At 43.6% G+C, this 27,697-nt stretch overlaps 1 protein-coding gene across 5 annotated transcripts in view; it reads left to right on the top strand.

The window, feature by feature from the left end:
• SIPA1L2 (signal induced proliferation associated 1 like 2) overlaps positions 1-27,697 on the top strand; it is a 238,301-nt gene that overhangs the window by 172,484 nt on the left and 38,120 nt on the right. For 2 of the 5 annotated variants that reach the window (XM_081570374.1, XM_081570375.1), the window contains 7 exons: positions 954-1,530; positions 5,545-5,819; positions 17,428-17,685; positions 19,682-19,765; positions 21,138-21,238; positions 21,589-21,692; positions 23,368-23,753. In XM_081570374.1, coding sequence (XP_081426500.1) covers positions 954-1,530; positions 5,545-5,819; positions 17,428-17,685; positions 19,682-19,765; positions 21,138-21,238; positions 21,589-21,692; positions 23,368-23,753 — 1,785 coding nt within the window. Of the gene's footprint in view, positions 1-953; positions 1,531-5,544; positions 5,820-17,427; positions 17,686-19,669; positions 19,766-21,137; positions 21,239-21,588; positions 21,693-23,367; positions 23,754-27,697 lie in introns of all 5 variants that reach the window. The other 3 variants (XM_081570377.1, XM_081570376.1, XM_081570373.1) reach the window with 2 other exon arrangements.

Below are 27,697 nucleotides of genomic sequence, written 5' to 3'. Positions count from 1 at the left end.
TCACTCTTATTCCAAAACAGATTTGAGACAGTGAAAGCTTCTGTCTGATACAAGGGAACATTATAGGTTTTGCCATATTAAGATGGTTGCTATCACTCTATGTTTAAAATATCGTAAAACTTTATTTCCATAAAAATCTTCATTTAGACTTCCAAAATGTGATCAAGTGAGCATTTCCTTAAAAAAAGGGACATTCAAAAATTTTGGCTCTATAAGGATGGTCACTGTGCCCAGTAGCTAGCCAGCAGGGCAGATCTCACTGTCAGCTGTTGAAGGGTCACTGTCTCTCAGTGGTCATCAGCCATAAAATTTAAAGAGCGCCAACCTGGCTACACATCCATCACCCCTGCCTTAGTCAGCTTGCACAGTCATGGTGCAAACCAAAGAACTGGTAGTTTATACAGCAGACATTTATTTCTCATAGTTCTGGAGGCTGGAAGTCCAAGATCATGGTGTTGGCAGGCTTGGTTCTCCCTGAGGCCTCTCCCTTGCCTTTCAGATGGTCATCTTCCTACTGTGTGTTCACATGATCTCTCTTCTGTGTGTCTGCATCTCTGGTTATCTTTCTGTGTGTTCATGTTTCATTTTATAAGAACACTTGTTAGATTGGATTAAGGCCCACTGTCATGATCTCATTTTGACTTAACTATCTCTTTAAAGAAAAGACCCATTCTCTAAACACAGCCGCTTTCTGTGTGGATGGGTTACTGGGGTTTTGGACTTCAGCTTACAAATTTTGAAGGGAAGCTACTCAGCCTATAACTCCCGTCCCCTGCACCTACTAAATTTGAAAGTTTTGCTTAAAAACAAAGAAAAACTTGATATCCAGAGGTGTGGAAAAGAAGAGGCTGTGAAGTAGATGGCTTCAGTTGAAAGTGTGCTCAGCAGTTACATTTCTGAAGGTAACTATTATGGCATCGCAGTTCAACTTGTTTCTCCTTTTCCTCCCTCAGCGTTGGAGTTTCTAGGTCAAAAGATGTGCCACCATTTGGTCCACCAATTCCCAAAGGTGTAACTTTCCCCAAGTCAGCAGTATTTCGGGACTTCCTTTTAGCGAAAGTAATCAACGCAGAAAATGCAGCCCACAAATCAGAGAAGTTTCGAGCAATGGCCACTCGGACAAGGCAGGAGTACTTGAAGGACCTGGCGGAGAACTTTGTCACAACTGCCACCGTGGATACCTCCGCGAAATTCAGCTTCATCACTCTGGGTGCCAAGAAGAAGGAGAAAGTGAAGCCCAGGAAGGATGCCCACCTATTCAGCGTGGGAGCCATCATGTGGCACGTCGTGGCGAGAGACTTTGGCCAGTCTGCGGACATCGAGTGTCTCCTTGGGGTTTCCAATGAGTTCATAATGCTGATCGAGAAGGATTCCAAGAATGTAGTCTTTAACTGTTCCTGCAGGGATGTCATTGGGTGGACATCTGGGTTGATGAGTATCAAGGTGTTTTATGAACGAGGAGAATGTATCCTTCTGTCCTCGGTGGACAGCTGTACTGAAGACGTCAGGGAGATTGTCCAGCGCCTGGGCGTAAGTACAGGTTTTGTTTTTCCACTGTCCTTAGGCCTTCAACTTCATGTTCATAGTTTCTGCTGTGGAAGTTCCACCCCAGATGTGTTACCTGGGGAATGAAATACTTTTCCTCATGGGCAGAATTGATTTTAAACACTGTGTCCTTGTGAGTGGTTGTCCTTGTGAATCCATGAATGGTGGAGAAGCATCCATTGACAATTGATTAGAAATGAAAAGTGAAGCCAGCTTTCCAAAGGGAACTTTGGGATTTGTTTTTATAGTGTTTGAAGGAAGGACAGGAGAATTGACTAGATGTTATGTGTGTTTGTAGAGACTTGCATGACAGTACCTTACAGGTGGAGGTTTAATAGGCATAGAATCACCGTTGACCATATTGATGGTCCGAGTAAGCCATATTTGCCCCTTCAACTCTGTGCATTTTTATGCAGTATTTCTGTTTAGTCTGCCAGATTAAATATGTTATTAATCTTGCAGCCAGTTTCTTGCAGAGGTTTTATAGAATTACCTAGTAAGTTAGAAAGATTTAAAAGAAAAATTCATAAAAGAGATTGTTATTTGCAGTACAAAGCAAAACCCTTCAGTGATGCCCATGGTATTTAGCAGTTGTATTTATAATTCTTAGTATAACAAGGGAAGATACAGATTTTAGTTTGAGTATATACAATAGAATTATAAGAATAAGTCAAATAAAAGAACAAAATATGATTTGACAAAAGAATTTTTCATGTGTTAATCTTCCCCCAAGGGGATGTATATTTGATTCATTAGAAAAGATTTAGTCAGTTATGGATCATGAGAAAAAGGAGAAATTATACCCATTTCCTTCCCCCTTTCCTGCCACCAAATATAAATCTTTTGTTATTCCAGACCACATAGAAGAGACAATGCAATCAAGGCAGTGTCTGCTGGCTTTGGAGAAATAATGTCATTATTTGCAGGCACTCTTTACAGGAAGGGCCTCAGAGTGTTCAGCAGTATTGAGGGTGTATGTGCACAAACCAAAATGTGATTTGGTGATGATTAAGTGTGTGATCAGTTTATGTATCTGGAGAATTGAATTATCTGGTGAGTCTCAGGACACGTGCTTTCAGTAATCCTGGAAATAACTTCTTTTTCAGAGACCCACTGAGTCATTATAATCTGTGCTCTGGAAAATACAACACAAACACATGTGCCTTCACCAACCAGCAAAATGCACATCCCAGAGGGTCTGATACATTCACTATTCCAAGGACCCCATTCTACCATCTTTCTAGAAAAGAGACTATGTGACTAAGCTGCCTGATAGCTGGAATATATTTGAGGAAATAGTGAGTTAACCAAAAAGTTCCTTCTGGTTTTTCCATTAGATATTGCAGAAAAACCTGAATGAACTTTTTGGCCAACCCAATATGCTGTATCTAGGATGACTTGTAACAGGAGATCGTAGAAATAAACCAACCCAAAGACCATTGGAGGCTTAGAACATAAGGCTGGTGCCAGGCAGGAGAAGTAGAAATGGAAAGGAAGATGATGAAGGTGTCATAGTAGAGAGATTGGGAAGGGGCAACTGTTGGACAGATGGTGAACTCTGCATTTTCTAGTGAAAACAGAAGTGCCTGTTATGCAGGTAAAGACACAGGTGGGAAATGAGAACTCCTGCCTAAAGGGACAAGCAGGGCCGGTCACTCTCCGAAGAGCCCAGGCTTGGTTGAATGCTCTGCTCTTGCCATCTTGAAACTCAGAAAGTTTTGTCTAAGGGGACATTCATTTTTATTTTGCACCAGATTTCACACATTATGTAGCCAGTCCCAGGTACATAGGTAGGAGATCACCATGTGATCATTGATCATGTAATTATGTGACGAACTCCAAGTCAGTGGAGAGCATGATCCTTCAGCCTTTATAAAGGTTAAGGAGCAAAAAAAAAAAAAAAGGTTAAGGAGCAAGGAACAGAGGGGAGAAAGAAACTGCAGAAAGTAGGGGACATGGCAGGTGATTGGAAGAAATAAGAGGAAGAGACAGAACATGTAGGACTCAGGAAAACCTTGACCTTTAACTCTTCAATCTGATATGTGGATGTTAAGTTTCAACTGAGAATTATGTTCCTATTGGAAAGAAGGCCGGGCACATGTCCTATGTGGTCTTTTGGTCAGCGAGCTTAGTTGAAACAAAGCTGAAAAAAGAAGTGAAAGAAAAATGTGTTCAGGTTGTGTATACTACAAAAGTACTTGTTCAACAATTTTGAATTAGTTCAGTTCATAACTTTGGAAACTTCAATCTTTCAAAACTTCACCACTAAGACCAGCAATCCCTTTCCCCATTTTCCTAAGCCCCAGACTGTCACTGCACCTATGCGAAACTGATTGGCAGTGTGAGCACTGGGCTGGTAACCATGGCAACGTCAGCCACACAGGTGATGCACTGCACCAGTCTGGGTCCCACAGCTGTATATACAGTCATAGGTCTTATTAAATAGGAATCTGTGCATTCAGAGCATGTTTCACGGAGAGTTTATTTTTAAAACTGAAACTTCACACATGAGCTCTGTGCTTTGGGGGATATGGGTATGATACCTCCCGGTTTTAAATTACCCACAAGTAATTGATGCCATGGTCATCCAAGAGCTTCTTTGGTGGCTCAGTGGTGAGGAATCCGCCTGCCAATGCAAGGGACACAAGTTCAATCCCTAGGTTGGGAAGATTCCCTGGAGAAGGAAATTGTAACCCACTGCAGTATTCTTGCCTGGGAAGTCCTACGGACAAAGGAGCCTGGCGAACTATAGTCTGTGGGGTTGCAAATAGTCCAACACAACTTAGCAACTAAACAACAATGACAACATGTCATCAAATTATATCTTCAATGACCCCATGTTTCTCTTTCCATTCAGCTGGGCTATTCTCAGTAAGAACTTTTGAAGGTGGCGTTAACTAATTATTGGTGCTTTAGTTTACCTAGTGAGATGCTTCCTGCTGGAGTGCCTTTCTGCATGCTGCCCTTGTCCAGAGACAGTAAGGAGGCTGGCTGGCTGGCCCATGCTTGATCTGAATGGTCCTCACCACCCAGGCAAGCATGGGCAGGCAGTCCCAGGAGAGGGGTCCTAGGGTTTAGAATAGGATGTCCACAGGTTGCTGCAGAGAACACTTGTGGTTTTCTAACAGCTGGACTTCCTGCTGCTGCCCATCCTGGGGGGCAGGTCACTAAGTGTTAGCTTGGAAAGGCATTGGGCCATTTTTTTTCTCGTTTGTATATGCCACACTTTGTGTATCCATTCTTCCATCCATAGGCACTTGAGTTACTTCAACATTTTGATTATTGTAAATAACAGTGCTAAGAACATGTGTGTACATATACCTCTTGGAGTCCCTACTTTGAATTCTTTGGGGTATATACCCAGAAATAGAATTGCTAAGTCACATGGTAATTCTATTTTATATTTTTGAAGAACTGCCGTACTGTTTTTCACAGCTGATGCACCACTGGGCCATTTTATAAGTTGAATTACATTGTCTAGTAGGGAATTTCTTGGCATCTAGTGGTTAGGACTTGGTGCTATGACTGCTGGGGTCCTGAGTTCGACCCCTGGTTGAGAAAGTAGGATTCTGCAAGCTGCACAGTTGGGCCAAAAAAAAAAACAAATTGTCTAGTAGGCTTTGTTGCTTTGATGGGTGACAGGCTTCACGTTTTTTCAGTTGCTTCAGTCTATTTGAAACAATGGAATTTAGATGCTTAAGCACCAAGTCAGGTGATGTAGCAAGGAGAAGGGGAAGTTATTAGAGCCCATCTTAAGCTCTCAGGCTCTGGGTCAGAGGCTTCTAGGAAAAAGCAGGACACCTATATCCGATTTGGCTTTGAAGAGTGAAACCATCATTTTACCTGTGTTATTTTCTCTATGGCTGATGCCAGGGATAATTACAATAAAGTTTGGGTTGAACCGTGTCCCTGTCTTGTTTTCTTGTCGCTGGGGTAGCTGGAGGGCAGGGCCTTGGTGCCCACTGTAGCCCTGCCTCTCATCATCCCCTTCCCCCTTAGATCGTGACCAGAGGCTGCGAGACGGTGGAAATGACCCTGAGGAGGAACGGGCTGGGCCAGCTGGGCTTCCATGTGAACTTCGAGGGAATCGTGGCAGACGTGGAACCTTTCGGTTTTGCATGGAAGGCCGGCCTTCGCCAGGGTAGCCGCCTCGTGGAGATCTGCAAGGTGGCCGTGGCCACACTGACCCATGAGCAGATGATCGACCTTCTCCGGACCTCAGTGACTGTGAAGGTGGTCATCATCCAGCCCCATGATGACGGCTCACCTCGGAGGTAAGGCTTTCGTGCATGAGCACTCCTCCTTGGCCTCTATGGCAGGTGCTGTCCTGTAAGACCCTCAGAATATGAGGTCATGTGCATCTTCCACCTAAGTTGTTTGGACATCCACCATTAGCACAACTTAAAAGAGCTATAAAAAAAATCATTAGTATATAATAAATGGTAAACTCTCATTTTCTAAGCTCTCCTTTGGTACATTGAAGCCACTGGGTTCAGAATATTTACTTGCATGTGTGATGGAATATTGGGAAATCAGATACACTGTTTGGTGACCACTCCATTCTGGTTGAACAGGTTCAGGGCTTTCTCATAAGCTATCATGGGAAACATAAAAGAAGTGACTGGACTTGGAAAGCTCAGAGATGGATGGGTGTGAGGAATAGGAACAAGAGTGAAATTAGAAAAGGATACTGTGGCATTGTAAATAGAAAGTTCTCAGGCTCAACATCACAGGAGTATTAGGCCAAAAGGAGAAAACAAGCCACCCACCTGGCTGTGGCCCGCCTTGTATGGTAGGTAGTATGTATAGTGGTATCTGGAGCATCCTTTCTCTGCCTCCATCTCAAATGGAGGTCCTACTGGCCCCCCAAGAGCTCTGGCTTAGGAGGGATAAGCATACTTGAAATCCAGGCATTAGCTATGTGATTTTGGATTTGTCACCTGCTGTTTCTTATTTTCAGTCCCTCAGTTGTGTCTGAGTCTTTGCAACCCCATGGATTGCAGCACGCATGCCAGGCTTCCCTATCCTTCACTATCTCTTGGAGTTTACTCAAACTCATGTCCATCAAGTCAGTGATGCCCTCCAAACATCTCATCCTTTGTTGCACCCTTCTCCTCCTGCCCTGAATCTTTCCCAGCATCAGGGTCTTGCTCTCTCTAAGCCTCACTTAACATCTGTAAGGTGGGACTGTTATATTACCTACCTCATACTGTTTGATGAAGGTTAAATAAGGTGATAATATGTAAAGTAGCCTGCACCTCTGGCATAGTCAAAACCCCACACATTTAGTGAAAAACAAACACACAAAAGACTAAACCTTGAGGATAGTCATTTGAATTTTTTCATGCTGTAAAAGAAATTCTTACTCAAAGATAGCAAAATGACTGTGCCCACTTCCTGATCTTGTTTCTGTGGTAACTGAGGTGCCTCTTTGTACTCTGTCCATTTCCTTTCTTCCAACCTCCAAATCAGCACCATCGAATAGCACTTTGTCTGATGACATGTTCCATATCTGTACCATCTAAACAGTAGCCACTAGCCACAGGGTAGCACACACTTGAAATGTTGACTAATGCAGCTGAGAAAATGGAGTTTTTATTTTAATAAATGAACTAAGACTGCATTAGCCGCATCTGGCTTCTGGCTACCCTATTGATTGGATGGTGTGTGTGCCTGTGTGCTCCGTCATGTCTGACTCTTTGTGACCCCATGGACTGTAGCCCACCTCTGTTCATGGAGTTTTTCAGGCAGGAATACTGAAGTGGGTTGCCATTTCCTACTCCAGGAGGTCTTCCCAACCCAGGGATCAAACTCTAGTCCCCTTCATTGGGAGGCTGATTCTTTACCACTGAGCTACCTGGGGATACACCAGCTCTAAACCATGATCTTTTTTTAGGGAATAAACCAGTAGTAAATCACCTTCCTCTTTGGTTAATGTACAGAATTTTACAAAACTGTGTTTCTGTTGGTTATCTTACCTTTTGCTCCCTGCTTAACTTTCTATGGTCTGATTTCCTGTATCTGCCCAGTAAGGTTATAGAGTAAAGGTTAATAAGCTGAAATTCTTGAGAGTAGCAGCCACATGTCACAGGAAATAACCAAGTTATTTCTTGTTGCCTTGCCAGATTCTGTCCCATTAAATTCATTTACTCCCCAAGAATCCTGTGTATCACTCCTAGGAGTATGAGTACAAAGAAATCAGAGACGAAAATTATTTTCCTAAAAATAAGACTTGGATATAACAGAAAGCAAAGCCTTTAATCTTTGTAGCTAAAATATTTGTAAGTTAAAGTCTTTTAATAAATAGATTTTATTTATTATAAATAAATTTTAAGCCACTTATTAGAAATTTTTCTACATGGTAAGATTTTTTTCTTCACTGACTGTAGTTTAGATTTATAAATTTTGTGGTGAGAATCAAATTTTGTGCTGTCTTCAAGGTTGATTACTTCTATTGAATTTGACAAAACTGTTACCATGTTCTCCCCAAATTAAAAAAAAGCAAAACATTTTTCTCCTATTTTTAGTTTTGGTATGCTGTTACTCAGTAAGACATTTTTTTAAGCTTCCAAGAGATATGGTTAATAAAAATGTTAGAGTTATCATTATATTTGGTATTTAAAACATATGATTTAGAAAAGTAGAATTTCTTAAGTAATACCAAATTGTTTTTCTACTAAAGCAAATAAACAAAAGTTACCACTTAAAAGTTCTGCCTGCTATTTTTCTATCCAAGGATTTGTTATCTGCTTTGGTCTGCACGTAATTAATTCTTTCTTTGTTTTAAATATAAATTCTCTTACTGAAACTGTTCAAGCTATTTAGAGATTTTGCCTTTGTCTCCTCAGAATTTCCTTAATGTCATTCCCTGAAGATACAGATTTTTCTCCTGATTAATCTGAAATAGCTATCTTCTATATTTTTAGCCTTAGCCAGGATGACAATAAGCTGTTTACCTGGTAGTGACTCTCCAGAACTGGTCCACCTATCATCCACATTTCCACAAGTCAGGAAGCTTTTAAGCCTAGCATGTATCATTTAAGGTGCTTTCAGTTCAGGCTTCCAATTTTCTGTGAATTTGAATCTGTAAATTTGCAGGTCTACATTGTTGTCAGTTTTGGATTCATGTTCTCTGCCAGCAACTCTTTGGACACCACCCTGATAAAAGGACTCATCATTATCCAGCAGCCTTATGTCACTGGAAATTATCCTTGAAGTGACAACCCTTTGCTTTAGACTCTCATGCTGAGTATGAGGGCTTCCCAGGTGGCAGTAGTGGTAAAGAATCCACCTGTAATGCAGGAAACACACAAGACGCAGTTCGATCCCTGAGTTGGGAAGATCCCCTGGAAAAGGACATGGCAGCACACTCCAGTCTTCTTGCCTGGAGAATCCCATAGACAGAGGAACCTGGCAGGCTCACAAAGAGTCAGACATGACTAAAGTGACTGAGCATGCACACATGCATGCTGAGTATGAAATGTCTTACATTTCATCCCCACCCTAAGCAAGTTTGGGCTTCCCTGGTGTCTCAGAGGGTAAAGAATCTGCATGCAGTGTGGGAGACCTGAGTTCGATCCCTGAGTTGGAAAGATCCCCTGGAGGAGGGCATGGCAACCCACTCCAGTATACTTACCTGGAGAATCCCCAGGACAGGAGTCTGGCAGGTTACAGTCCATGCAAAGAGTCAGATACAACTGAGCAACTAAGCACAGCACAGCTAAGCAACATCAGCCTTCTGCATTATTAGATTTTATTAATGAAACTGTAGAGGAGGGTATAAAAGAAGAAATGAACAATACTTCACTCATTTTGAAAATTAAAGTGCAAACATTTTTTAAATTTAGTTTTTATTTTATATTGGATTATAGTTGATGTATTAAATACAATGTTGTGTTAAGTTTCAGGTGTACAGCTAAGTGAGTCAGTTATCCATATACATATATCCAGATTCTTTTCCCATTTAGGTTATTACAGATCTCTACAGAGTAGAGTTCCTTGTGCTATACAGTAGATCCTTGTTGATAAAGTACAAACCTTTTAAATGAAATATCACTTAATACCTTTATTCCTACAGCAAAATATATAAAGATGGCCCTTTAGGTAAAACTACTCTTTTGATTTGTGGCGTGGAAAAAGACCCCATCTTTCACAAATTGGCTCTTACTTGTCAGTGAGGTGGCCAAAAGAAAATATTAATTTAAATGGAGGTGTGTGTAATTTTTCCTTTTAAGTTGTCTTTAGTGTTAAGAGCCATAAGGACTACTAAAATGGCCCAGTTCATGAATTGCAAGATATTTTAGCCTTTATAAACATCATGAATAATAGAGTGAAAAATGCTTCAGTTAATTTTTGCCATTTGTCAGCTTTTTTTTTTTTTTGTCCTGCACAATATCTGGGAGAAGAAATTCTCCCCGGAGCCCGTCTGCTTCTGTCAGGAGAGGCCTGTCATTTAATAGACTCACTCCTAGTTGTCTGCAGGTCAGAAGGTATTTGCTTATGACTCAGAAGCTGCTGGATTAAATGAAGTCTTTAGTTGGGAAAGTATTTATGTGGAATCAAAAGGCATCCCACTTTTTGAAGTCCTTTTCTCAAGCCTCGGGGTGATGATAACTCAGCTGTCCCCAGGCTTGAAAGGGAGGCAGAGCCCAATTTCATTTTCCTTGTGGAGTGCCAGTGAGCACGGAGCAGGAAGGTTCCCTAAGGGAATGCTTATTAGCTGATCTCCTGCTGTGATTGGATCTGGGAGAGGCTTCATAGAGATTGGGAATGAGTGAGTGGCCAGGAGCAGTTAGGGACTAGTGCTCTTCAAATGGAAATGAGGTTTGCAAGGAGTGAGGGCTTTTCCCAAGCAGAAGGTCTCTGTGGCAAAGATGAAGAGTTTCCAAGATGCTTAATTAAGCATTTCTTGGTTTTGCAAGGCAGGGCATGGCCTCAGTCCCTAGCCTTCAAAGATGACTGACATTCTATCAATGTCATTTTAAGGAAAGTGCATCAACTTAAAAGGCTGATATAAAGGAAATAACAGCTCATCAGAATTATGCATGAGTTGTGATACAATGTGAGTGATTTAGTAAATATGTCCAATAAAAATGGAAATGAAATTCCATGCTGTGGTGCATCTGTTTTGTGTGATTTTTCATACTTCGTTGACATACTGTCCAAGATGTATTTTTCTATATAATGCAAAACAGTGGAAATTATCTCATGTTGTCATGAAGCTAAATTCTTGTTCTCTGATCATTCTGTAAAACTGAAGCCATAGCCGCCAAGACCTTGACCATTCAACTCCAGGAAGTACAGGGTGGGGCATAGAAATAGAAATGGGGAAGAAAACTCAACTTTGTCAGGTTTGCAGTTGATAGATAGTTATAGATAGATGCATAATATAAGATAGAAACATAGATTATAGGTAGATAGGGAGACAGAAAAAGATGATAGATAGATAGGTAGGTGGTGAGTTGAAATCTGGATTAGACTGAGGTTTTAGATTAGAGTTCTGTATATTTGTTTGGATAAGTAAAACCAATTCTACCTGGTATTGTCTCATGGACTCTAAAGTAATGAATTTTAATGTGAACTGTTAAAAAAAGAAGTATGAAATTGGAGCTTCTCACAGTAACCTGAAGCACAGTCACTATTTTGTGTCCTCTGCCCAGTCCTCTAATATAATGTTTAGATTATCTTCTCCCTCCTAGAAGTAAGAACACTGGATTATAGGATGAATATAAGGTAGGTTATTTACTGTTCATTCATTCCTTCACTCTGAACTAGCTTGTCCAGGGCTATTAAACATGGAAAGAACAGACATAATCTTTGCATTCTTGGGCTCCTTTTCATCTGCATGGCATTCTAAAGTATAGTACTTCCGGGACCTCCCTGGTGGCCCATTGGTTAAGACTCCACATTCCCAATGCAGGGGCCATGGGTTTGAGCCCTGATTGAGAGACTAAGATCCTGAATGCCACACAGTGTGGCCAAAAATAAATAAAATACTTCCCATTTATATTTTGTCCTGATCCTTGGCCAGTGATGCTGGGCAATGGTGATGGACAGCCAGTGAATATAGTCTCTCATGGAAACTTATTTATCAGAAACCAGATATTACATAGCTATTGAGTCTTCTGTTGAACTTTGTAATAGAATGCTTTTCCTCAGCAAGCTTTCTCAGGAGAAAAAAAAAAAAAGGAAGTGGTTGGCTCTGTGAAGAACTTTTTGGCCCTGTTTTTTTTTTTTTAAATATTTTAAACAATTTATTTATTTTTAATTGGAAGGTAATTACTTGATAACATTGTGTTGGTTTCTGCCTTACATCAACATGAATCAGGTTCAAAAGTCATCTCCCTTTTGAACCTCCCTCCCACCTCCCACCTCATCCCATCCCTCTAGTTTGTCCCAGAGCACCAGATTTGAGCTCCCTGCATCATACAGCAAATTCCCACTGGCCCTGTTTTATGTTGAATGCTGTGTTTGGTCTGGGGTGCAGTGGGTGAGAAGGAAACACGGGAAGTTGAGACTCACTCAGTACGAGCCAGCCTCGCTTCCTGTGTAACAGACACTTACCTTGTCAATTCAAAGACCTTATTCAAAGGGCTTGGTCAAGTGGATTTCTGGTTTAGATATCTCTTTTACTGTAGTCTCAGGGTCTCTCTGTTTCTATCTATAAATTGAAGAAGTTGGTAGAAAAGTGAATTAATATTTCATCAAGTACTTACCTATTTCAGATGTGACACTACCCTTACCTTTACAGTCAGTTACACTGTGTGGTTATCTCCCTATTGGAAGCGTTTGATTTTTTTATGCAACAGAAGGAGTTTGTGATTCGAGTGAATGAGCACCAATTATCCCTGTCACCTTGTTGGATAATTTGGAAAGAGTCTTTTAGCTATTAGCAGGCTATTAGCATAACAGACATTAAAATGATGAAAATATCAGTGATTACTTCAATCCCCAGGGCTATAAGGTCTCTTTGACAAAGTGCATAATGTAAAAGAAGCAGATATTTTGTTTGAGGGGATCTATCTGCCTTTGTTGCCAAAGAGAATCTTTCAGCTCCTAGTGGAAATTGACATGATGTGGGTTCATTAAATGTCCTTTGATAGTTTCCGAAGGAGATGGGTGAGTGCGTTGGAAAAAGTGCTGAGCTGGGAGTCAGCTTCCGTGTTCCACGGTGAAAGCTGTGTCACCTTCCCAAGTCTCTGAGCCTTCTGCAAATTGGAGATGTCCTTTGTACTACCGCAGACATTTCTGTGAAATTGAAATGGTGTAGCTTAGGTGGAAACCTGCAAAGTGCCATACAAGGGAAGTGTGGATTAGAAGTAAAGGACTGCATTGCAATATGTTGGAAGACTTCATGAAATTTGTGGGTTCAGGTGAAGGTTCACTGAGATGCTCCCAACAAAGTGAAACCAACAGGCAATTTCAGAGTAAATGCAAGTTGTAATTACGTGATTTAGCTGTGCTGTGGGTCCATGGGTTACCCAGTCCACACCTTGCTAGTTTGTTCAACTCTTTTTTTTTTTTTTTTTTCCTAGTAAGAATGCATCTCATTCCTTTAAACTTTCTCAGTTCTCTTTCTCAGTTCTTTGGGAGTTTGTTGTTGTTGTTGGGCCTTAAGAGTATTTATCCCTATTTATTATCCATAGGATTTCTCCCACTTCTTCATTTTTGAAAGTCTTACATCCAACTTTGATATAAGAGTAAAGAATAAAGTATCAAAATAATGATTCATTGTTCTATAGATGAATGTACATAGGGAATTTTACAGCTCTAAAATTTTCTGTGCTTCTGATTATTACATAAAGTTAAACTTCCCCTTTCTATAGTTCTGTAAATATATATTATCTAGAAAGAACTTTCAGCAAAGTATATGAGCCTTTTGCTGTTGTATATTGTCTTTCTTTATGGAAGCAAAAAGTCATATTATCAGTTTGAAACTAATTTCTTTCCTTCACGCTTTCGCTTTGGGAAGCTTGCATACTTCCATAATTTAATCTTGACACATCCTCCGCTGTTACTATTCCACTGGCAAGAGGTAAAACATGGGTCCAAAGAGTTTCTCCCCTTTCTGAGCTATGTATTGGCAGATCTGGATTTTGAGCCCAGGGCACTGACTTCTCTCTTCAATGGAAAACGGTTTGACTGCTGTAGAGCATTTCTACTGATAATGAATAAAGAAAACTGTGCAGCTTGGCTGAGCTCCGACAGTGATAGTCCTGATGGTCAGGTGGTCCAAGCTGAAGCTCCTTTAGAGCTGAGTTCACATCCTGGCCAGCAGTGATTCTAGTTTCAAGCACCCATTTATTAGTGGTAAAGGGAGGGTCCTCTTCCAGAAAACTGGAGGTATCACTTGGAAGGGATGATGATGCCATCTCGGCGACCTTCCTGATTGTCTCTGGAGTCCTGGGTCCATGCCACAGTGCTGGACAGTGATCATGAGTGCCTGTCAGCTGTGAGCCAGAGGGCACACAACCTCTGGGAAGCTGGGAAGTGGAAGCAGCTACAGACTGGAAATTTACAGGTGGGAACCCCTGGCATAGGCAGCTTCTGGAAGCAGGGAGATCATAGAAGAGTGTGGATGTAAGGAAGTTACTCAGTGTCCCTGGTAGAGGAGTAAGCTGTTGCACGGAGTCCACAATGCCAAGTGCAGAGAAACAAGCAGGGTTGTTTGTCAGAATAAAGCAGTCAAACCTAAGATCCTCTGAGGGCTCCAGCTGAGGGAAACACTGTTCATCTGATAGTTTTGTAGCATCACATTTTTTAACCAACATGTTGTTTTTGATGCTCTTGGTCTACAGAATGTTTTCCCTTCTAGGACAGATGGCTGGGAGAGATTATGAAACTCAGAAAAGTTATTCTCTAGACAATCAATGTTAAAAATTAAATTTGTTTTGATCCCTGAAGCTGAGTTTGTTTTGATCCCTACCTAGCATGGTAATTAGAAGCATAAGTAGATGATGTTTGTTATGGAGCAAAGATGTAGTCGTGTAAGTGCTCACGTGCTAGTGATACCCCAGCCTTATGTATGCCTTTGAGTGCCTTCTTTTGGCAGGCACACCATGAAAACAGTGCCAGAAACTAGAAATACAGTTCAAATCCATGGACTCAATTTGGTGTGTTGAAAGGAGATAGAGCACGTTTATCAGTGAGGTCTGTGATTTCTCCACTAATATAGGAAAGCAAAAGATGGAAGTCTTTTCTTCAACAACAGCTCAGTTGCACACAAGATTAGCAGCTCACTTGTTCAGAAATGGGCTTTCCTAGTAACTCAGTTGGTAAAAAATCTGCCTGCAATGCAGGAGACCCGGGTTCGATCCCTGGGTCAAGAAGATCCCCTGGAGAAAGAAATCTCCAGTACTCTTGCCTGGGGAATTCCGTGGACAGAGGAGTCTGGCGGGTAACAGTCCATGGGATCACAAAGAGTCAGACATGACTGTGCGATTATGTTCAGAAATGACTTCTTGGATCTTTTTTGCATTTGGTCAGTTTGGGTTTGAATTGTCCTTTGTTCACTGGCCAGAAATGTGTGCCAAGTGCCCTTCACCAGTGCTGGATGCGCCGATGAGTGGCAATCTTGCCTGGCATCCTGTGCTCAGACCCCACAAGGAGGACAGGGCAGTGTGCTCGAGGGCAGGTACAGTTTCTGCTACCTCCTGCAGCCTGAGCACCTCTGAAGGCACATTTGTAATTTTATTTTACACCTCTTCCTATTTCTGTAAAAATTGGCTGAATTTCCATATGTATCCTTCAAGGATTTCCTCATACATATGGAACAGAACTGAGTTTGACTAGGTTTGATGATATGTTATAGTTAGTCATATTTATTTGATGTCTTGGTCATAAGAAGTAAACAAAGCAAATATCTAGTTCATGAGAGTAGTTACCATAAAAGTGTCATAGCAGAATTAATTTTGATTTTAAAATAAAATCATTCTTTAAGCTTATTTTCATGAGGGCAAAAGAATGCCTGTGTTTAGTATTAAAAGATCATTTACATATGACCTTGTGCAAGAGGATGGAAATGAAATATTCAACCCCCATTCTCTCTTCAACCTAATGTGTGGCACAAGTTTTTGTCAGTGGTCTCTCAAATATTAGTCATGATTATGCATTTATATAGCATTCTTTTTCATCCAAGATTGAAGCTAAATTACAGCCTCTTACTAAAGACTTCAGTCTGTGAGCATGAATTAAAGACGCTGTACTACCCAGCTGTCTGTCTTTTCTTTTTTCATTCTTTCTTTTTAAACCAAATCCAATAAACTGGAAACACAAAGCAACCGCTGGAAATGCAAGGTGCCCTTTGTCCCCTAAGATTCAAGGTTCACATGCCTTTCATTCAAAATACAATTACAGGACTTTTGACTGTTAGAGATTCCTTGACTTGGATGATTCAGGCAGCTTTAGCCTTTGAGACCCCAAAGCCTGAGGTTCACCTGAACGTCCAGTGACTTGCTTACAACATAGGTCAGGGTGGAAGACAGGATTCAGTTTTCCTGATGTTTTCATGTATGCTAATATCCCACCTTTATGATTTCTGATTAGGTCATTGGCCATATATATGCATGAATCAGTAGTCCCAGGGGATGTTGTATCTAATTAAATAGAAGGACACTTGGAAACAGTATAAATCCATGAGCAAAAAATTGTAGCATCTTAGCACTTTATTTTAAAAAATGCAACCCAGTCTAAATCTCAGCTTATTAAATTTGTCCAGTTATTTAGCACATTCATTAGGTCCAGAGTAATTTAAACTTGCCTAGGTAAAAGGGATGAATTTTGCTTTGGAGGAAGGAAAGTTAAAAGATAAGAAGTCAAGTTTACTGATAAAGAGAGAATCCATACTCATTCTCTACAACAGACATATCTTTTTATGATGCTTCATTTAGTTCATCCCTTCTATTCTCAAAGGGTAGCTAGCACCACCATTCATTTGGCTTCCTGATCCAAAAAGCAGAACAGTGTTTTTGATTTCTCTCTCTCTCTCCATCCCAAGCTCCAAGTACTGTTGATTTGACAGGTTAGAACTTTTACCCCATTTTGCTGTTGTGACGAATGAACTTTTCTGTGTCCCGTCTTTGTGTGGGGCCTGCGCTCTCCCCTCCAGACACTCGTTGGCTTTGCAGGTCACTTTAGTCAAGTCAGTAGTATCAATAATGTGTGCACAATGTAACTTGAGGGATGTCTGACTTAGATCACATTTTTCAGGCTAAAGGGTCTTATATCCCTGACCGGTCAGTTGAGCCTGTGGGAGATGACCTTGTGGGGAGCCATGACTCTAGTTCAAGGGAGTGACCATGGCAACTAAGTGACTGACTAAGTAGTGACTAACTAAGTGATAACTAAGTAACTAATGTGACTTTAACAGGATGGGTATTCAAGCTTTTCCTTAACTTGTGACAGCTTTTGTTGAATTTGTTTTTCACTTTTCTCACATTCAGGAGAAAAAAGTGACATGTGACTCAAATACCTGGTTATATAACTGTACTTTCATGTATCTGTTCAGATTATATATGAGGTGTTTTTAATTTATTAATGTTTATTTATCACCGAGTTTCAATGCAAATAAGTCCATGTAGGCAAATTGGTTAAAGATCAATCCCAGTCTGCCCAGGGAGTTTGCAAACTACTTGGAGAGACAGAGCCTATGCATGAAACCCCAGACAGGCAAGGTTAACCAGAGCCACAGGCTTGAGACCAGATCCTCCTGGTCTGTGCTGGGTGATATGCAGACAAGGTCACTGTCAGCCAGGTCTGCTACTGAGGGTGGATGGCTCTGCACCATCGTCCGTGAGCCCCAAGAAGCACATGCGAGGCCATGAGTGAGTCGGGCTGATGGCTCAGTGCTGAGCACCCTGCTGACCATCTCTTTTTGGGTCACAGAGGGTGTTCGGAGCTCTGCCGGATCCCCATGGTGGAGTACAAGCTTGACAGCGAGGGTGCCCCCTGCGAGTACAAGACCCCTTTCCGGAGGAATACCACGTGGCACCGCGTGCCCACGCCCGCCCTGCAGCCCCTGCCCAGGGTCTCGCCGGTGCCCGGCACGCCCGACCGGCTGCAGTGCCAGCCACTGCTCCCGCAGAACCAGGCTGCCATCCCCCGCAGCACCTCCTTCGACCGGAAGCTGCCCGATGGTACCAGGTAAGCTGGTGGCCACAGTGAAGCCCTGACTTAGAACTTCAGGTGGTTGGGGGACTTGTATGTGGCTTAGTCATTTCTGAATTAGCTTATTCTGACCAGTGGGCAGCAGGGCAGCCGGGCAGGCCCCAAATGCTGGGGCACTTGTGGTCCTAGCCAGCGATGGTGCTGATGGCATGCAGGTCTTCCCCACGGACACCACCCCCCAGGGCCACCAGTGTACCACGGTAATCCTCCTGTGAACTCGCTCTCCAAACCACTTTGGGAAACCATTCCGCAGGAACCTCTAGATAAGCGTTGAACAGTTTTGAGTATAAAGAAAACAAAGCCACAAAAATCATTGATGAAATCCCGTCATCCTAATGGTCACAGTATTTTCAGAGGTCCTAAGATCATTGGCATCTCTTTGCTTTTCTCTCTCATTTTAAGCGGAGGGAGTTCAGTTTAAGTTTTTCCCTGAGAGGGTGCACCTGTTTAAGAGTGAAATCCAATAGCCTTAGAAGCTGCTGAGAATTGAGAGACATGACACGGAGAGGTAGTTCTAAGTGAACAAGAGTAGATTTGTTGTTGTTTTTGATTTTTACTCCCTTTGTTTTAACTTTCACATAACTTACGGGCTGTGGAGACACCATTTTGAGTTTCCTCAAAATTCCTTGTTAGGCTTTCATCTAATAGAGCATATGCTGTAAGCAGACACTGAGCCAGGCTGCCCACTGAACGTGTCACCACCTTGTCCTGTTACTCGGCCGCTCCCATTCTCCAGTTCCTCCTCTGAAAAGTAAACTTAGCAATAATAGAGACCTCCACAGGGCATTATGATGACTGAATCAGTCCACAGAGGTTAACTCCACAGGGCATTATGATGACTGAATCAGTCCACAGAGGTTAACTCCACAGGGCATTATGATGACTGAATCAGTCCACACAGGTTAACTGCGTGGAACACTCTTGGCCCATAGGTGTAAGTCTCTATAGGTGTTAATAATAATTACTAGGGTTAAAACATGTGGTCTTCCTCTGACTTCTCCAGTCTGTTTTTCCACAAATGAGTGCAGGAATGGTGTAACTGTAACTTGACAGTAAATCATTTGGGCTCTGAATCTCCCTTCTCAAAGGTCTGCTGAGTTTATAATATTCAGAGAAATGCATACAGTAGGTAGCCTGGGTGTAAAGGGGTGACATCTGGAAGGGAAGGGGTTTATAGAACCTCCCTATTAACATATAATTTAGTAAATTATAAGGCATTCTTTTGGGCTTCCCAGATGGCGCTAGTGTTAACCCACCTGCCAGTGCAGGAGACGTAAAGAGACTTGGGTTCAATCCCTGGATTGGGAAGATCCCCTGGAGGAGGGCATGGCAACCCACTCCGGTATTCTTGCCTAGAGAATCCCTTGGACAGAGGAGCCAGTCCATAGGGTTGGCAAGAGTAGGACAGGACTGAAGCAACTTAGCGTGCACCGCATACTCAAGGAAGGCTTCTAGTAGCAAAATAGAAAGTTGGCAAGCACGTCTTCATCAAATGAGTTCTCACAAGTGTCACTCATTTTTGTGTTCTGAAATAAATAGGATTACATTCAATACATGTGCAGAAATAAATGGTTTTGCCAAATTTAGAGTTTTCTCTCTGCCTTGGTTTTAAATATAGAACCACAACGTCCTTTGCATTGTCTCATAAACCAAGTAGTAGTGATGTTTTCATAATTCTGTGTATTCTATTGCTATCCCCCGTGTTTAACTAGGATCATTAGCTGTGCTTTCAATCTTTAGATGATAAAGCTTTGTTCCTGCCACATCTCCTTCCTATAATAAATTACCAACCATAAAACCCCTGAAATCTCATGGCATCACCAATTCTCAGTTTATTTGTCCATGATTGCAATGTGTGTTTCCCCTTTTCTTCATCATTGAAAAATGAATTCATTTGTAAGTCACAGCAAGCCAGGTCCAGATGTTGGCAGCCCACCTCAGTGCCTGTTACTGATTTTAGTCAACCTTTCAGAAGTTCACCCAGCAATCAGTCATCGTCCAGCGACCCCGGACCGGGTAGCAGCGGACCCTGGAGACCACAAGTTGGATACGACGGGTACCACTCCTTTTCCCCTTTTGTGGGCTCCTGGGGGGACGTGTCTCCAGGGCACATTCGGAAGCACTCACTGTGCACGAGGCCACTGGGGGACAGAGAGACGCAGATAGCACTTTGTTAGGACCAGTGCTTCCAGACTGGGTGGCTCATCATTTCTGTGAAAGTGGACTCATTTGTCTATATTCTGAACTTGTCTGTTTTCTTTCTTTTTTTTTTTTTTAATGAGGAAGAGTCTTTTTGAACACATGAAAATTAAGGATTTGGAGACTCTGTGGGTGATGGCCCTTGGGAGTTTCCCTTCACTTACATTGCTGACAAGGAATAAATTCACAGCCTTTCTTAAAGTGTTTTTCTCTCCAAAACACAGCCCAGAGTCTGAGGAGGCAGATTTAGCATGTGACACATTTCCTCTGCCTCCTGTGAGAGCAAGCGGAAGCCGGGTGCAGGGCCGTCTCTTGTCGTGTGTGTGCACACGGCACCCAGGAGCCTGAGGACACCTGTGGACAGGACCCAGAATGGACGGGTGCAGTAACTCAAGGAAATAGCCATACATTCTTGGGAAGAGGAGGGCCCCCCCAGGGATGCGGCTGTATTTTTGCAAGGAAATGAAGGCGTTGCTCCCAGCAGCAGTCTTCCTATGTATTGTTGCAAGCCAGTGTCGCCTCTGCCTCTTGAAGGAGCTGAGTGCACTGCTGAGATGATAAACTGTCCAGGCAGCCCGGGGGGCTTGCACCAGATAAGAGAAGCTTCCGTTCCTCCTCTCACATGTGCCCAGGGAAACCCTCTCCCGGCACCCTCTCTCCTTCTGGTTTGGACTGAGAAGTAGAGATTTATAGTCCGAGTTACATGCATTCCCTACCTTAGATGCTCGATGGGGTTCTTGAAAGTTGTACTTTTTTTTTTTTTTTAATTTTTGAGATGGTTAGATACCATCACAGATTCAATGGACGTGAATTTGCACAAACAAAAGTCCGGCTGGATGTAGTCTAGCAGCAAATCGATCTGATTTTCTTTTTCCTTAAAAAATTTGATATAAAGAAGCATCAGTAATGTATTCTGGGCCCAAGAGAAACAGTGACAGCAAAAGCAGCGAGCTTGTGCTCAGTCCAAAAGGGACCCCAACAGTCCTTTCAGACCCTGGTGTTGGCCTCCTCCTTTATCTGTAAATGATGTCATCCAGATGCCTCTTTGGACCCAGGGGTGACAGGAGAGCCCCCAGGTCCAGATGCTTTAAGCTGCTCTGTCTGGCAGGGCTGTGGCAGCAGAGAGCCTCTGATGAGGGACCCCTGGGATTGCCCCTCTGGGAACCAGCACCCACAGGGGACTCTGGCGGGACAGCGTGGGGCTCAGCTCAGCTCTGTGCTCTCTCCAGATGCCAGTCTCCCCTGCTGCTGGAGCACCAGGGCTCCGGCCCTTTGGAATGTGACGGGGCCAGGGAGCGGGAAGACACCATGGAAGCAAGCAGACACCCCGGTAATACGGACCCCCGCCCCTCCGCATCCCTCTCTCCTGCCCCTTCCTCCCCCTTCACTGGTTCATTCATCCATTCACGTCTAGTCAGCGCCATCCTGCCGTGTGCTAGGTGGCTGCTGGGGCCCCCAAGGTCATCCGGGATGTGCTCATAGCTGGTGGTGCCTGGGAAACAGACCCTGAGCATCATGGGGTGGTTCTGTCTGCTCTGAGTGCCTCTCTATGGGTAGGACCAGAAGGTCCTACAACCACAGTCCTGTTCATGGTCACTGAACTATGTGTTTGGCTCCTGAGTTTCTCTGTTCCTTTGTTAACACTAGAAATTAGAAGGCTTTTTTCTCTGTGTGTGACAGAAACCAAATGGCATGGGCCGCCTTCCAAAGTCCTGAGCTCCTATAAAGAAAGAGGCCTGCAGAAAGATGGAGGTTGCAAGGATTCTCCCAATAAGCTTTCTCACGTGAGTCCTGTCATCATGAACTAACACTTCTGTTCATCTCAGCACACATGATTTAATTGTTGCCAGGGATTCTCAGTGGTACCACTTATCTCATAAGGGTCTTGGGTGCAGATAAAAAGAAAAAAAAAGGTTTCCTTTTTCTCTCTCTCCTTTTATAAAGAAATACAGAGAAAAGTCATCCAGTAAATTATTGGTAAAGCCAGGATTGTACCCTCAGCCTTTGATCCTCGGTAGTTTTAATCTGTTAACTATTATCCGCTTGTGGGCAAACTACAGAAGCAGAACCTGTGCAGCAGGGTGTGCGGTGGGTGACGCTCTGCCTGGTGCTGGCCACTCAGGGAGCAGCTGCAGACGGCACACAGGGACGCCAGCAGCAGCCAGCTGACGGGCATCCCATGGTCCTGCAATGCCCATGTGGTTCTGTTTACTTTTTGCAGAAATGAAAAGGAGCCATGTAGGTGACTGTAGCTCAGTGAAATGAAACTACCAGTTAAATTTGAAAACAGGGATTTTAGTTATTGCCAGATGAAGCCAACTTTATAAAGTAGCTCATTTTTCAAAATTTGCAGACGTCTTATCAGGTCCTGACCTCAGTTTTTCCTTTTCTTCTCCTCCTGCACGTGTCATTGGCCATCCTTAGAGCTGTGACCTGCAAACATGTGGCCTCCATCTCTCAGCTGTATCCTAACCTTGTCTCAAGCTGGCCTCGTGGAGCCAATTGATGGCCCCAGCACAGGGAGAGTGGGGGGAGGGGAGGGGTGAACTTGAGAAGATCCACTTGTGATAACAAAGGGCATAGGGATTTGCTTAAGGTTCTGATAGGGTGGAGGGAAAGAAGGAAGAAGAGAGGGACGGACGGAAGAAAGGAAAGACGGAAAGAAGGAAGGGCCAAACCACTTGCAAATAGATCACAGGTGATCGGGTCTCATGTCTCTACAGCCCATGGCTGACCATCCAGGCTGAGAGGAGGGGTCATGTCTGTTCCAGGACATCATCAGATGGGCCATTTAGTCTGCTCTCTTGGTTTCATCTTCCAGGGACCTAAGTGCACCCCCAAGAGCACCCCATCTCATCATCCCCAGGTCTCCCCTGACTGGGGCTCTGGGGGATGGGGGTGGTGTGTGGCTCATGCTTACACAAGAGCTTCTGCACACGTGAGCTGGTTGGGTCTGCACAGTGATCCCTTTGCTCAGTATAATGAGCCCAGAGAGGAGCTGAGGGACTGGCCAAGGCCCCCGCACTAAGATTGAAATCCAGGTCCTCTGGCCCTGTCCCTTGTCACAGGAGCATTCTCTGAAGAAAGGCTGCTCTCCTCCTCTTGTTAATTCCCCATGTACTCACCCAGCTTCTAGAACCTTGGTTAACTACTTTCTGGTTAGTGACAGTGTGGCAATACTTTTGTGTTCATGTACAGATAATTGAACAAACACTTGAAAAGATACCCATTTAACTTAAGATGAATGATGGGAGGACTTATGACTCAGGGACGTTTGCATGAAACCAGGATGTTTTTGAAAAGTAAATTCTTGCCTTGCTTCCCACTGACAAGCGAGTAGAAAGGGTTCCGGTGAAATCATCAGGTTTGTAGCCTCGTGAGTCTGGGGAGAATAATCGCCTTCGTGTAGAAGCAAAGTGTGGGGTTTGTCTGAAGCCTCCCCATTCCTCTCTTCTCAAGATCGGAGATAAAAGCTGCTCCAGCCACTCCAGCAGCAACACGCTCTCCAGCAACACCTCCAGCAACAGCGACGACAAGCACTTTGGGTCTGGGGACCTCATGGATCCCGAGTTGCTGGGGCTGACGTACATCAAGGGGGCCTCCACAGACAGCGGCATCGACACAGCCCCATGCATGCCCGCTGCAGTCCTGGGCCCCGTGCACCTGGCGGGCAGCCGGTCCCTGGTCCACGGGCGGGCAGAGCAGTGGGCCGACTCCGACATCCCGGGGCCCGATGATGAGCAGGCCAAGATGTACGCGGTCCATGGCTATGCCCCTGGCATCTCCACCAGTGGTGCTGCCGACGGCAGCCTGGGCGACCTCAGTGAGATTTCGTCCCACTCCAGGTAAGGACCTCCCCACGCTGTGACCGGCAGCTACTTGGGGCACCCTGGGCGCCGTCATCTGCTGCTGGGGTGGGAGCAGGGGCCTAAAATAGGACCAGAAGGCGCCTGAGAGCATTGTCACCTGTGGGCCAAACTGCCTGACTTCAGATGGAGGGCTTATGTCCAGAGTCTCATCTGAAATGTGCATGTGAACAAGTTTGTGACTACATTTTCCTTTCTCTTTAAATTTGAGAGAAAATGAAAGAGATGCTCATGGCTGTCATCAGGCCACTCACGTTTCTCTGTCAGTTCAATCTGTTGTCCCTGGGACTTCCCTGGTGGTTCAGTGGTTAAGACTCCATGCTCCCACTGTAGCAGGCATGGGTTTGACTCCTGATTGTGAAATTAAGATCTCACGTGTCCCCCAAAAAGTGAAAAGTTCAATTTGTTGTCCCAGATTTTCAGGAGGTGTGGTAACAGCTGGACGGTACTCAGATGATGACGGAGAGTAACGAGGAGTGGTCTCTGTGTTGTCCGCATGAAAGCCTGTGCCCCGTTCTCCTGTTCCACGGGTCCTCTTAAACAACTGTGTGCTGGAAATGTATTCAGATTGATGGTCCACTTTCTTTTTCAATATAACGACTAGTTACATTTAAAGGAATTACGTTCTAACTATAGATGTTTAATAGATTTTTATGAGTATTTTTCAATTCCTATATGACAAATGTGTACAGTGACTTTAAAATTCATCACTGGTGGTTCCTCCCTTCAAAGACTAAGCAAAAAACTGCATTGATACAGGTTTGGCCATGGGTAGAATTTCCTGCACACCAATGACCCCTGTCATTTTCCTTCTTGTCTGCAAGGCCTTCCCTTCTTCAGCTCTGAGTCATTGTCTAACTCTCCCCCAGAACTCTTCCAGCTGCTAGAGGGTAGTCAGATGAACAATGATAGGACTGTCCCTCCAGGCATCCAGGGCCATGGCCAGTGACAACGCTCAAGGCCGACATTGGGTTCAACAGGCGGGCCTCTGTGCTCCTTGGCCCTGCCCTTCACTCCACCTGTTCCTCATCCTCACATGGTCTCTGCTGAGCCTGGAGGGATGAACCAATGGACCATAGCAAGGCTAGCTGTGACCGCAAAAGCAGACATGTGAATTGCATCAGCTGTCCTCTCAGTTGAGGCAGAGACCTCATCAGTGTGCTTTGATTTTCATGATTGATATCATGGGATATGTCTCATCTTGTTTGAAAAAAGTTTTAGACTTCTTAGTCCTGGAAATTAACATAAATTAATTTTTTTACATAAACTGAAAGCATGAAGATGCCTGTACACACACACACATGCTCACTGCTGCCTTCCTGCTTTTCTTTTCCTGTCACTAACATCATCATCATCTGTGTCTTAGTAGCACAAATGATCATTTTGTAACCTTCTAATGTTTTTTCAAAGTGTAGAAGATTTGTAAAGCGGCTGGTTTTCTGATAACCTTGCTAGACAAGGGTAAATGGCATCACAAACAGAATTTTGCATTACTGTTGAGGAAAATTTCTGTGAAAACTGCTTTCAGAGCACCTTCATTTATGGGTAGAGTCAGGATATCAATAGGGATTTGAAGTAGGTTTTCTGGAGTACCTTAAGCATCCATTAGTGTGAAGGGTCAGATGAGTAGAAAGCACTAGAAGGTGCTAGATTGCATTTCTGGTTGATGTTTCTCCTTCCTCGCCCCCGCTTTACACTGAACATGTGCACAGTGGTTGTGGAAGGGCCATGGGCTGAGTGAGGGTCTTCTTTGCCACCCAGAAGCCTTTTTCTTGCCATTCTTAGTGGACAGTGACTTTAAAGGCACATTTCAACTTCAGTTGCCAGCTTTTGTTCATGTGGAATTTGTCAATAAATTACATCTTTTGAGCACTTCCTCCTGTCTGTCCCCTGCAGAAGGTCTAGAGAAAATAAGACCTTAAATTTTCTAATTTTTTAGTTTTAAATTTTTAAAAGGATTTTTAATTTTAAAATGTTTTTAAGTATGTTTAAGTACTATCTATATTAATATTTTATATTTAAAATAAGATTTGAAATGTTGGTGTGTCGAGGCAAAAGGAACTTGGCTCATTAGAGCATAAGGGACCTAGCTACCACAGCGGTGCTGAGACTTGGCAGATCCAGAAATGCCAGGACCCAGCCCGGGGCACCTGTTCTCCATGACGATGAGTGTCATCAGCTGTGCGCTTTCCTCATCTGCTTGTGTGGTCAGCTCGGAGCTGAGGCCCACTGCCCAGGGTCTCAGCTGTGACCAGGAGTGGTCCACGGAGTGAAAGAGTAGAAGAGGCTCTCGGGCCGGCATCGGCGCTGAGCACCCTGGCTAGTCACCCCCCAGCCCGCACACTCTATCTCACCATGTCTCGGCTGCTTCTCGGCACTCCCACCCTGGGTGACGTCGACCAAATAAAGTAACTCTACTTGCCGCTTGTGACAATCCTTTTTTGGTTCGGGGAGCCCTCATTCACCTTTGGAGGCCAGAAATCGCTGATGGCTGTGATGTTTCTTGCCCACCAATGTGCCAGGAGACATTTTCGTTTCACAGTGAGATGGTCTGTGCTCACAGTTTATCCTGTCCCGTCCACATCGCCTCCCACGGCTGCAGTCTTCCCTTCACCAGAAAGCCTGGACCTGCCTCCTTCACTTGTACCCACAGCACTTAGCACAGGCCCTTAACCGTGGTAGACATTGCAGTGTTTGTTGAATGCAGGAGGGAAGTCTAAGAAGACTGTTGATAAGCACTTGTTGATTGAGTTAGTAAACCAGTACCTGGATAGCCTAGGGAAATTGGAAGTGCAGAGGATTGACTGTTCCCAGTTTCAGGAGCCCAGACCTGTATATGGAACACCCCTCACATTCTGATTCTGGTTTTTCATCACCAACGACCATTGCCATCCCCACCAGCCCCGCCACACACGCGCATGCTCCGAACAGCCATCCAGGAATAAAGCAAGTGTGAATTGTGTATGTGGTATTTTTCTGGGATTCTACTGAGAACAGGGAAGAGGGACTTACAACTCGTAAAGACAAGCCGCACTGGTGTGAGGAGGGAACACGGTGCAGGGGTGGGTGTGCAGGAATCATCACCCATTAAGCAGCACCAGCATATTCCCAGCCTGTTCTCTCCTGCTGCTCTGGGCTTTTAATTCAGCAAACCCATTTGGGTTGGTTTGTTTCTTTTTCCTGCAAGGGCAGGGCACTTAGATAAGAGCTCAGAATACAAAGCTGTATTCATCTGAGCCTAGCCAAGCTTTTGCAAAGTGAAATAAATCAACTGCCAAAAAAACAAGACAAAAAACCCATGTTCTGTATTCTCCTGTAAATGGCTCATGTGATTATCTGTTGCTTACCCTTGTTCATGTCATCACACTCTTTGTACAAAGGATTGGAAGTTGGCAGTGAAACTCTAAAATAATAACTTGAGTCTAGAAGGAAAAGAGTCCCCAAAATTTTATTGCTAACAGTCTAGGATGTTTAACAGCTTCAGAGAAAAATGATGCTACTGCTGCTAAACACAGGTTTTTGCCATATTGCTTGTCAAATGGATTCAATACATTTGTTCTTAGAGTTTAACTTTAAAATTTCTTACTATTGGGATAAAAGACATTTTAAATCAAGCCTAAGTGAGGAAAATATATTTTATAAACAAATGGAAAAACACATTGGGCTTGGACCATACTATTGTTATTCCACAACACATTCTCCAAAAATGTTCCATTTGGTGATTTCAGAAGATAAATTTGAGTGTTTTACGCATCATATTAATTATATTAGACTAGGGATGCCCTGGGCTTCCCAGGTGGCACTAGTGGTAAAGGGCACACCTGCCAGTGCAGGAGACATAAGAGACACAGGTTCAGTCCCTGGGTCTGGAAGATACCTTGGAGAAGGGCATGGAAATCCACTCTAGTATTCTTGCCTGGAGG

The sequence above is a fragment of the Giraffa tippelskirchi genome, chromosome 2 (assembly GCF_054371585.1).
Source record: "Giraffa tippelskirchi isolate mGirTip1 chromosome 2, T2T-mGirTip1v1.2.pri, whole genome shotgun sequence".
Classification (NCBI taxonomy): Eukaryota; Metazoa; Chordata; class Mammalia; order Artiodactyla; family Giraffidae; genus Giraffa; species Giraffa tippelskirchi.
Note: the sequence above shows the minus strand (reverse complement) of the source record. Positions and strands in the feature narration are given on the sequence as shown.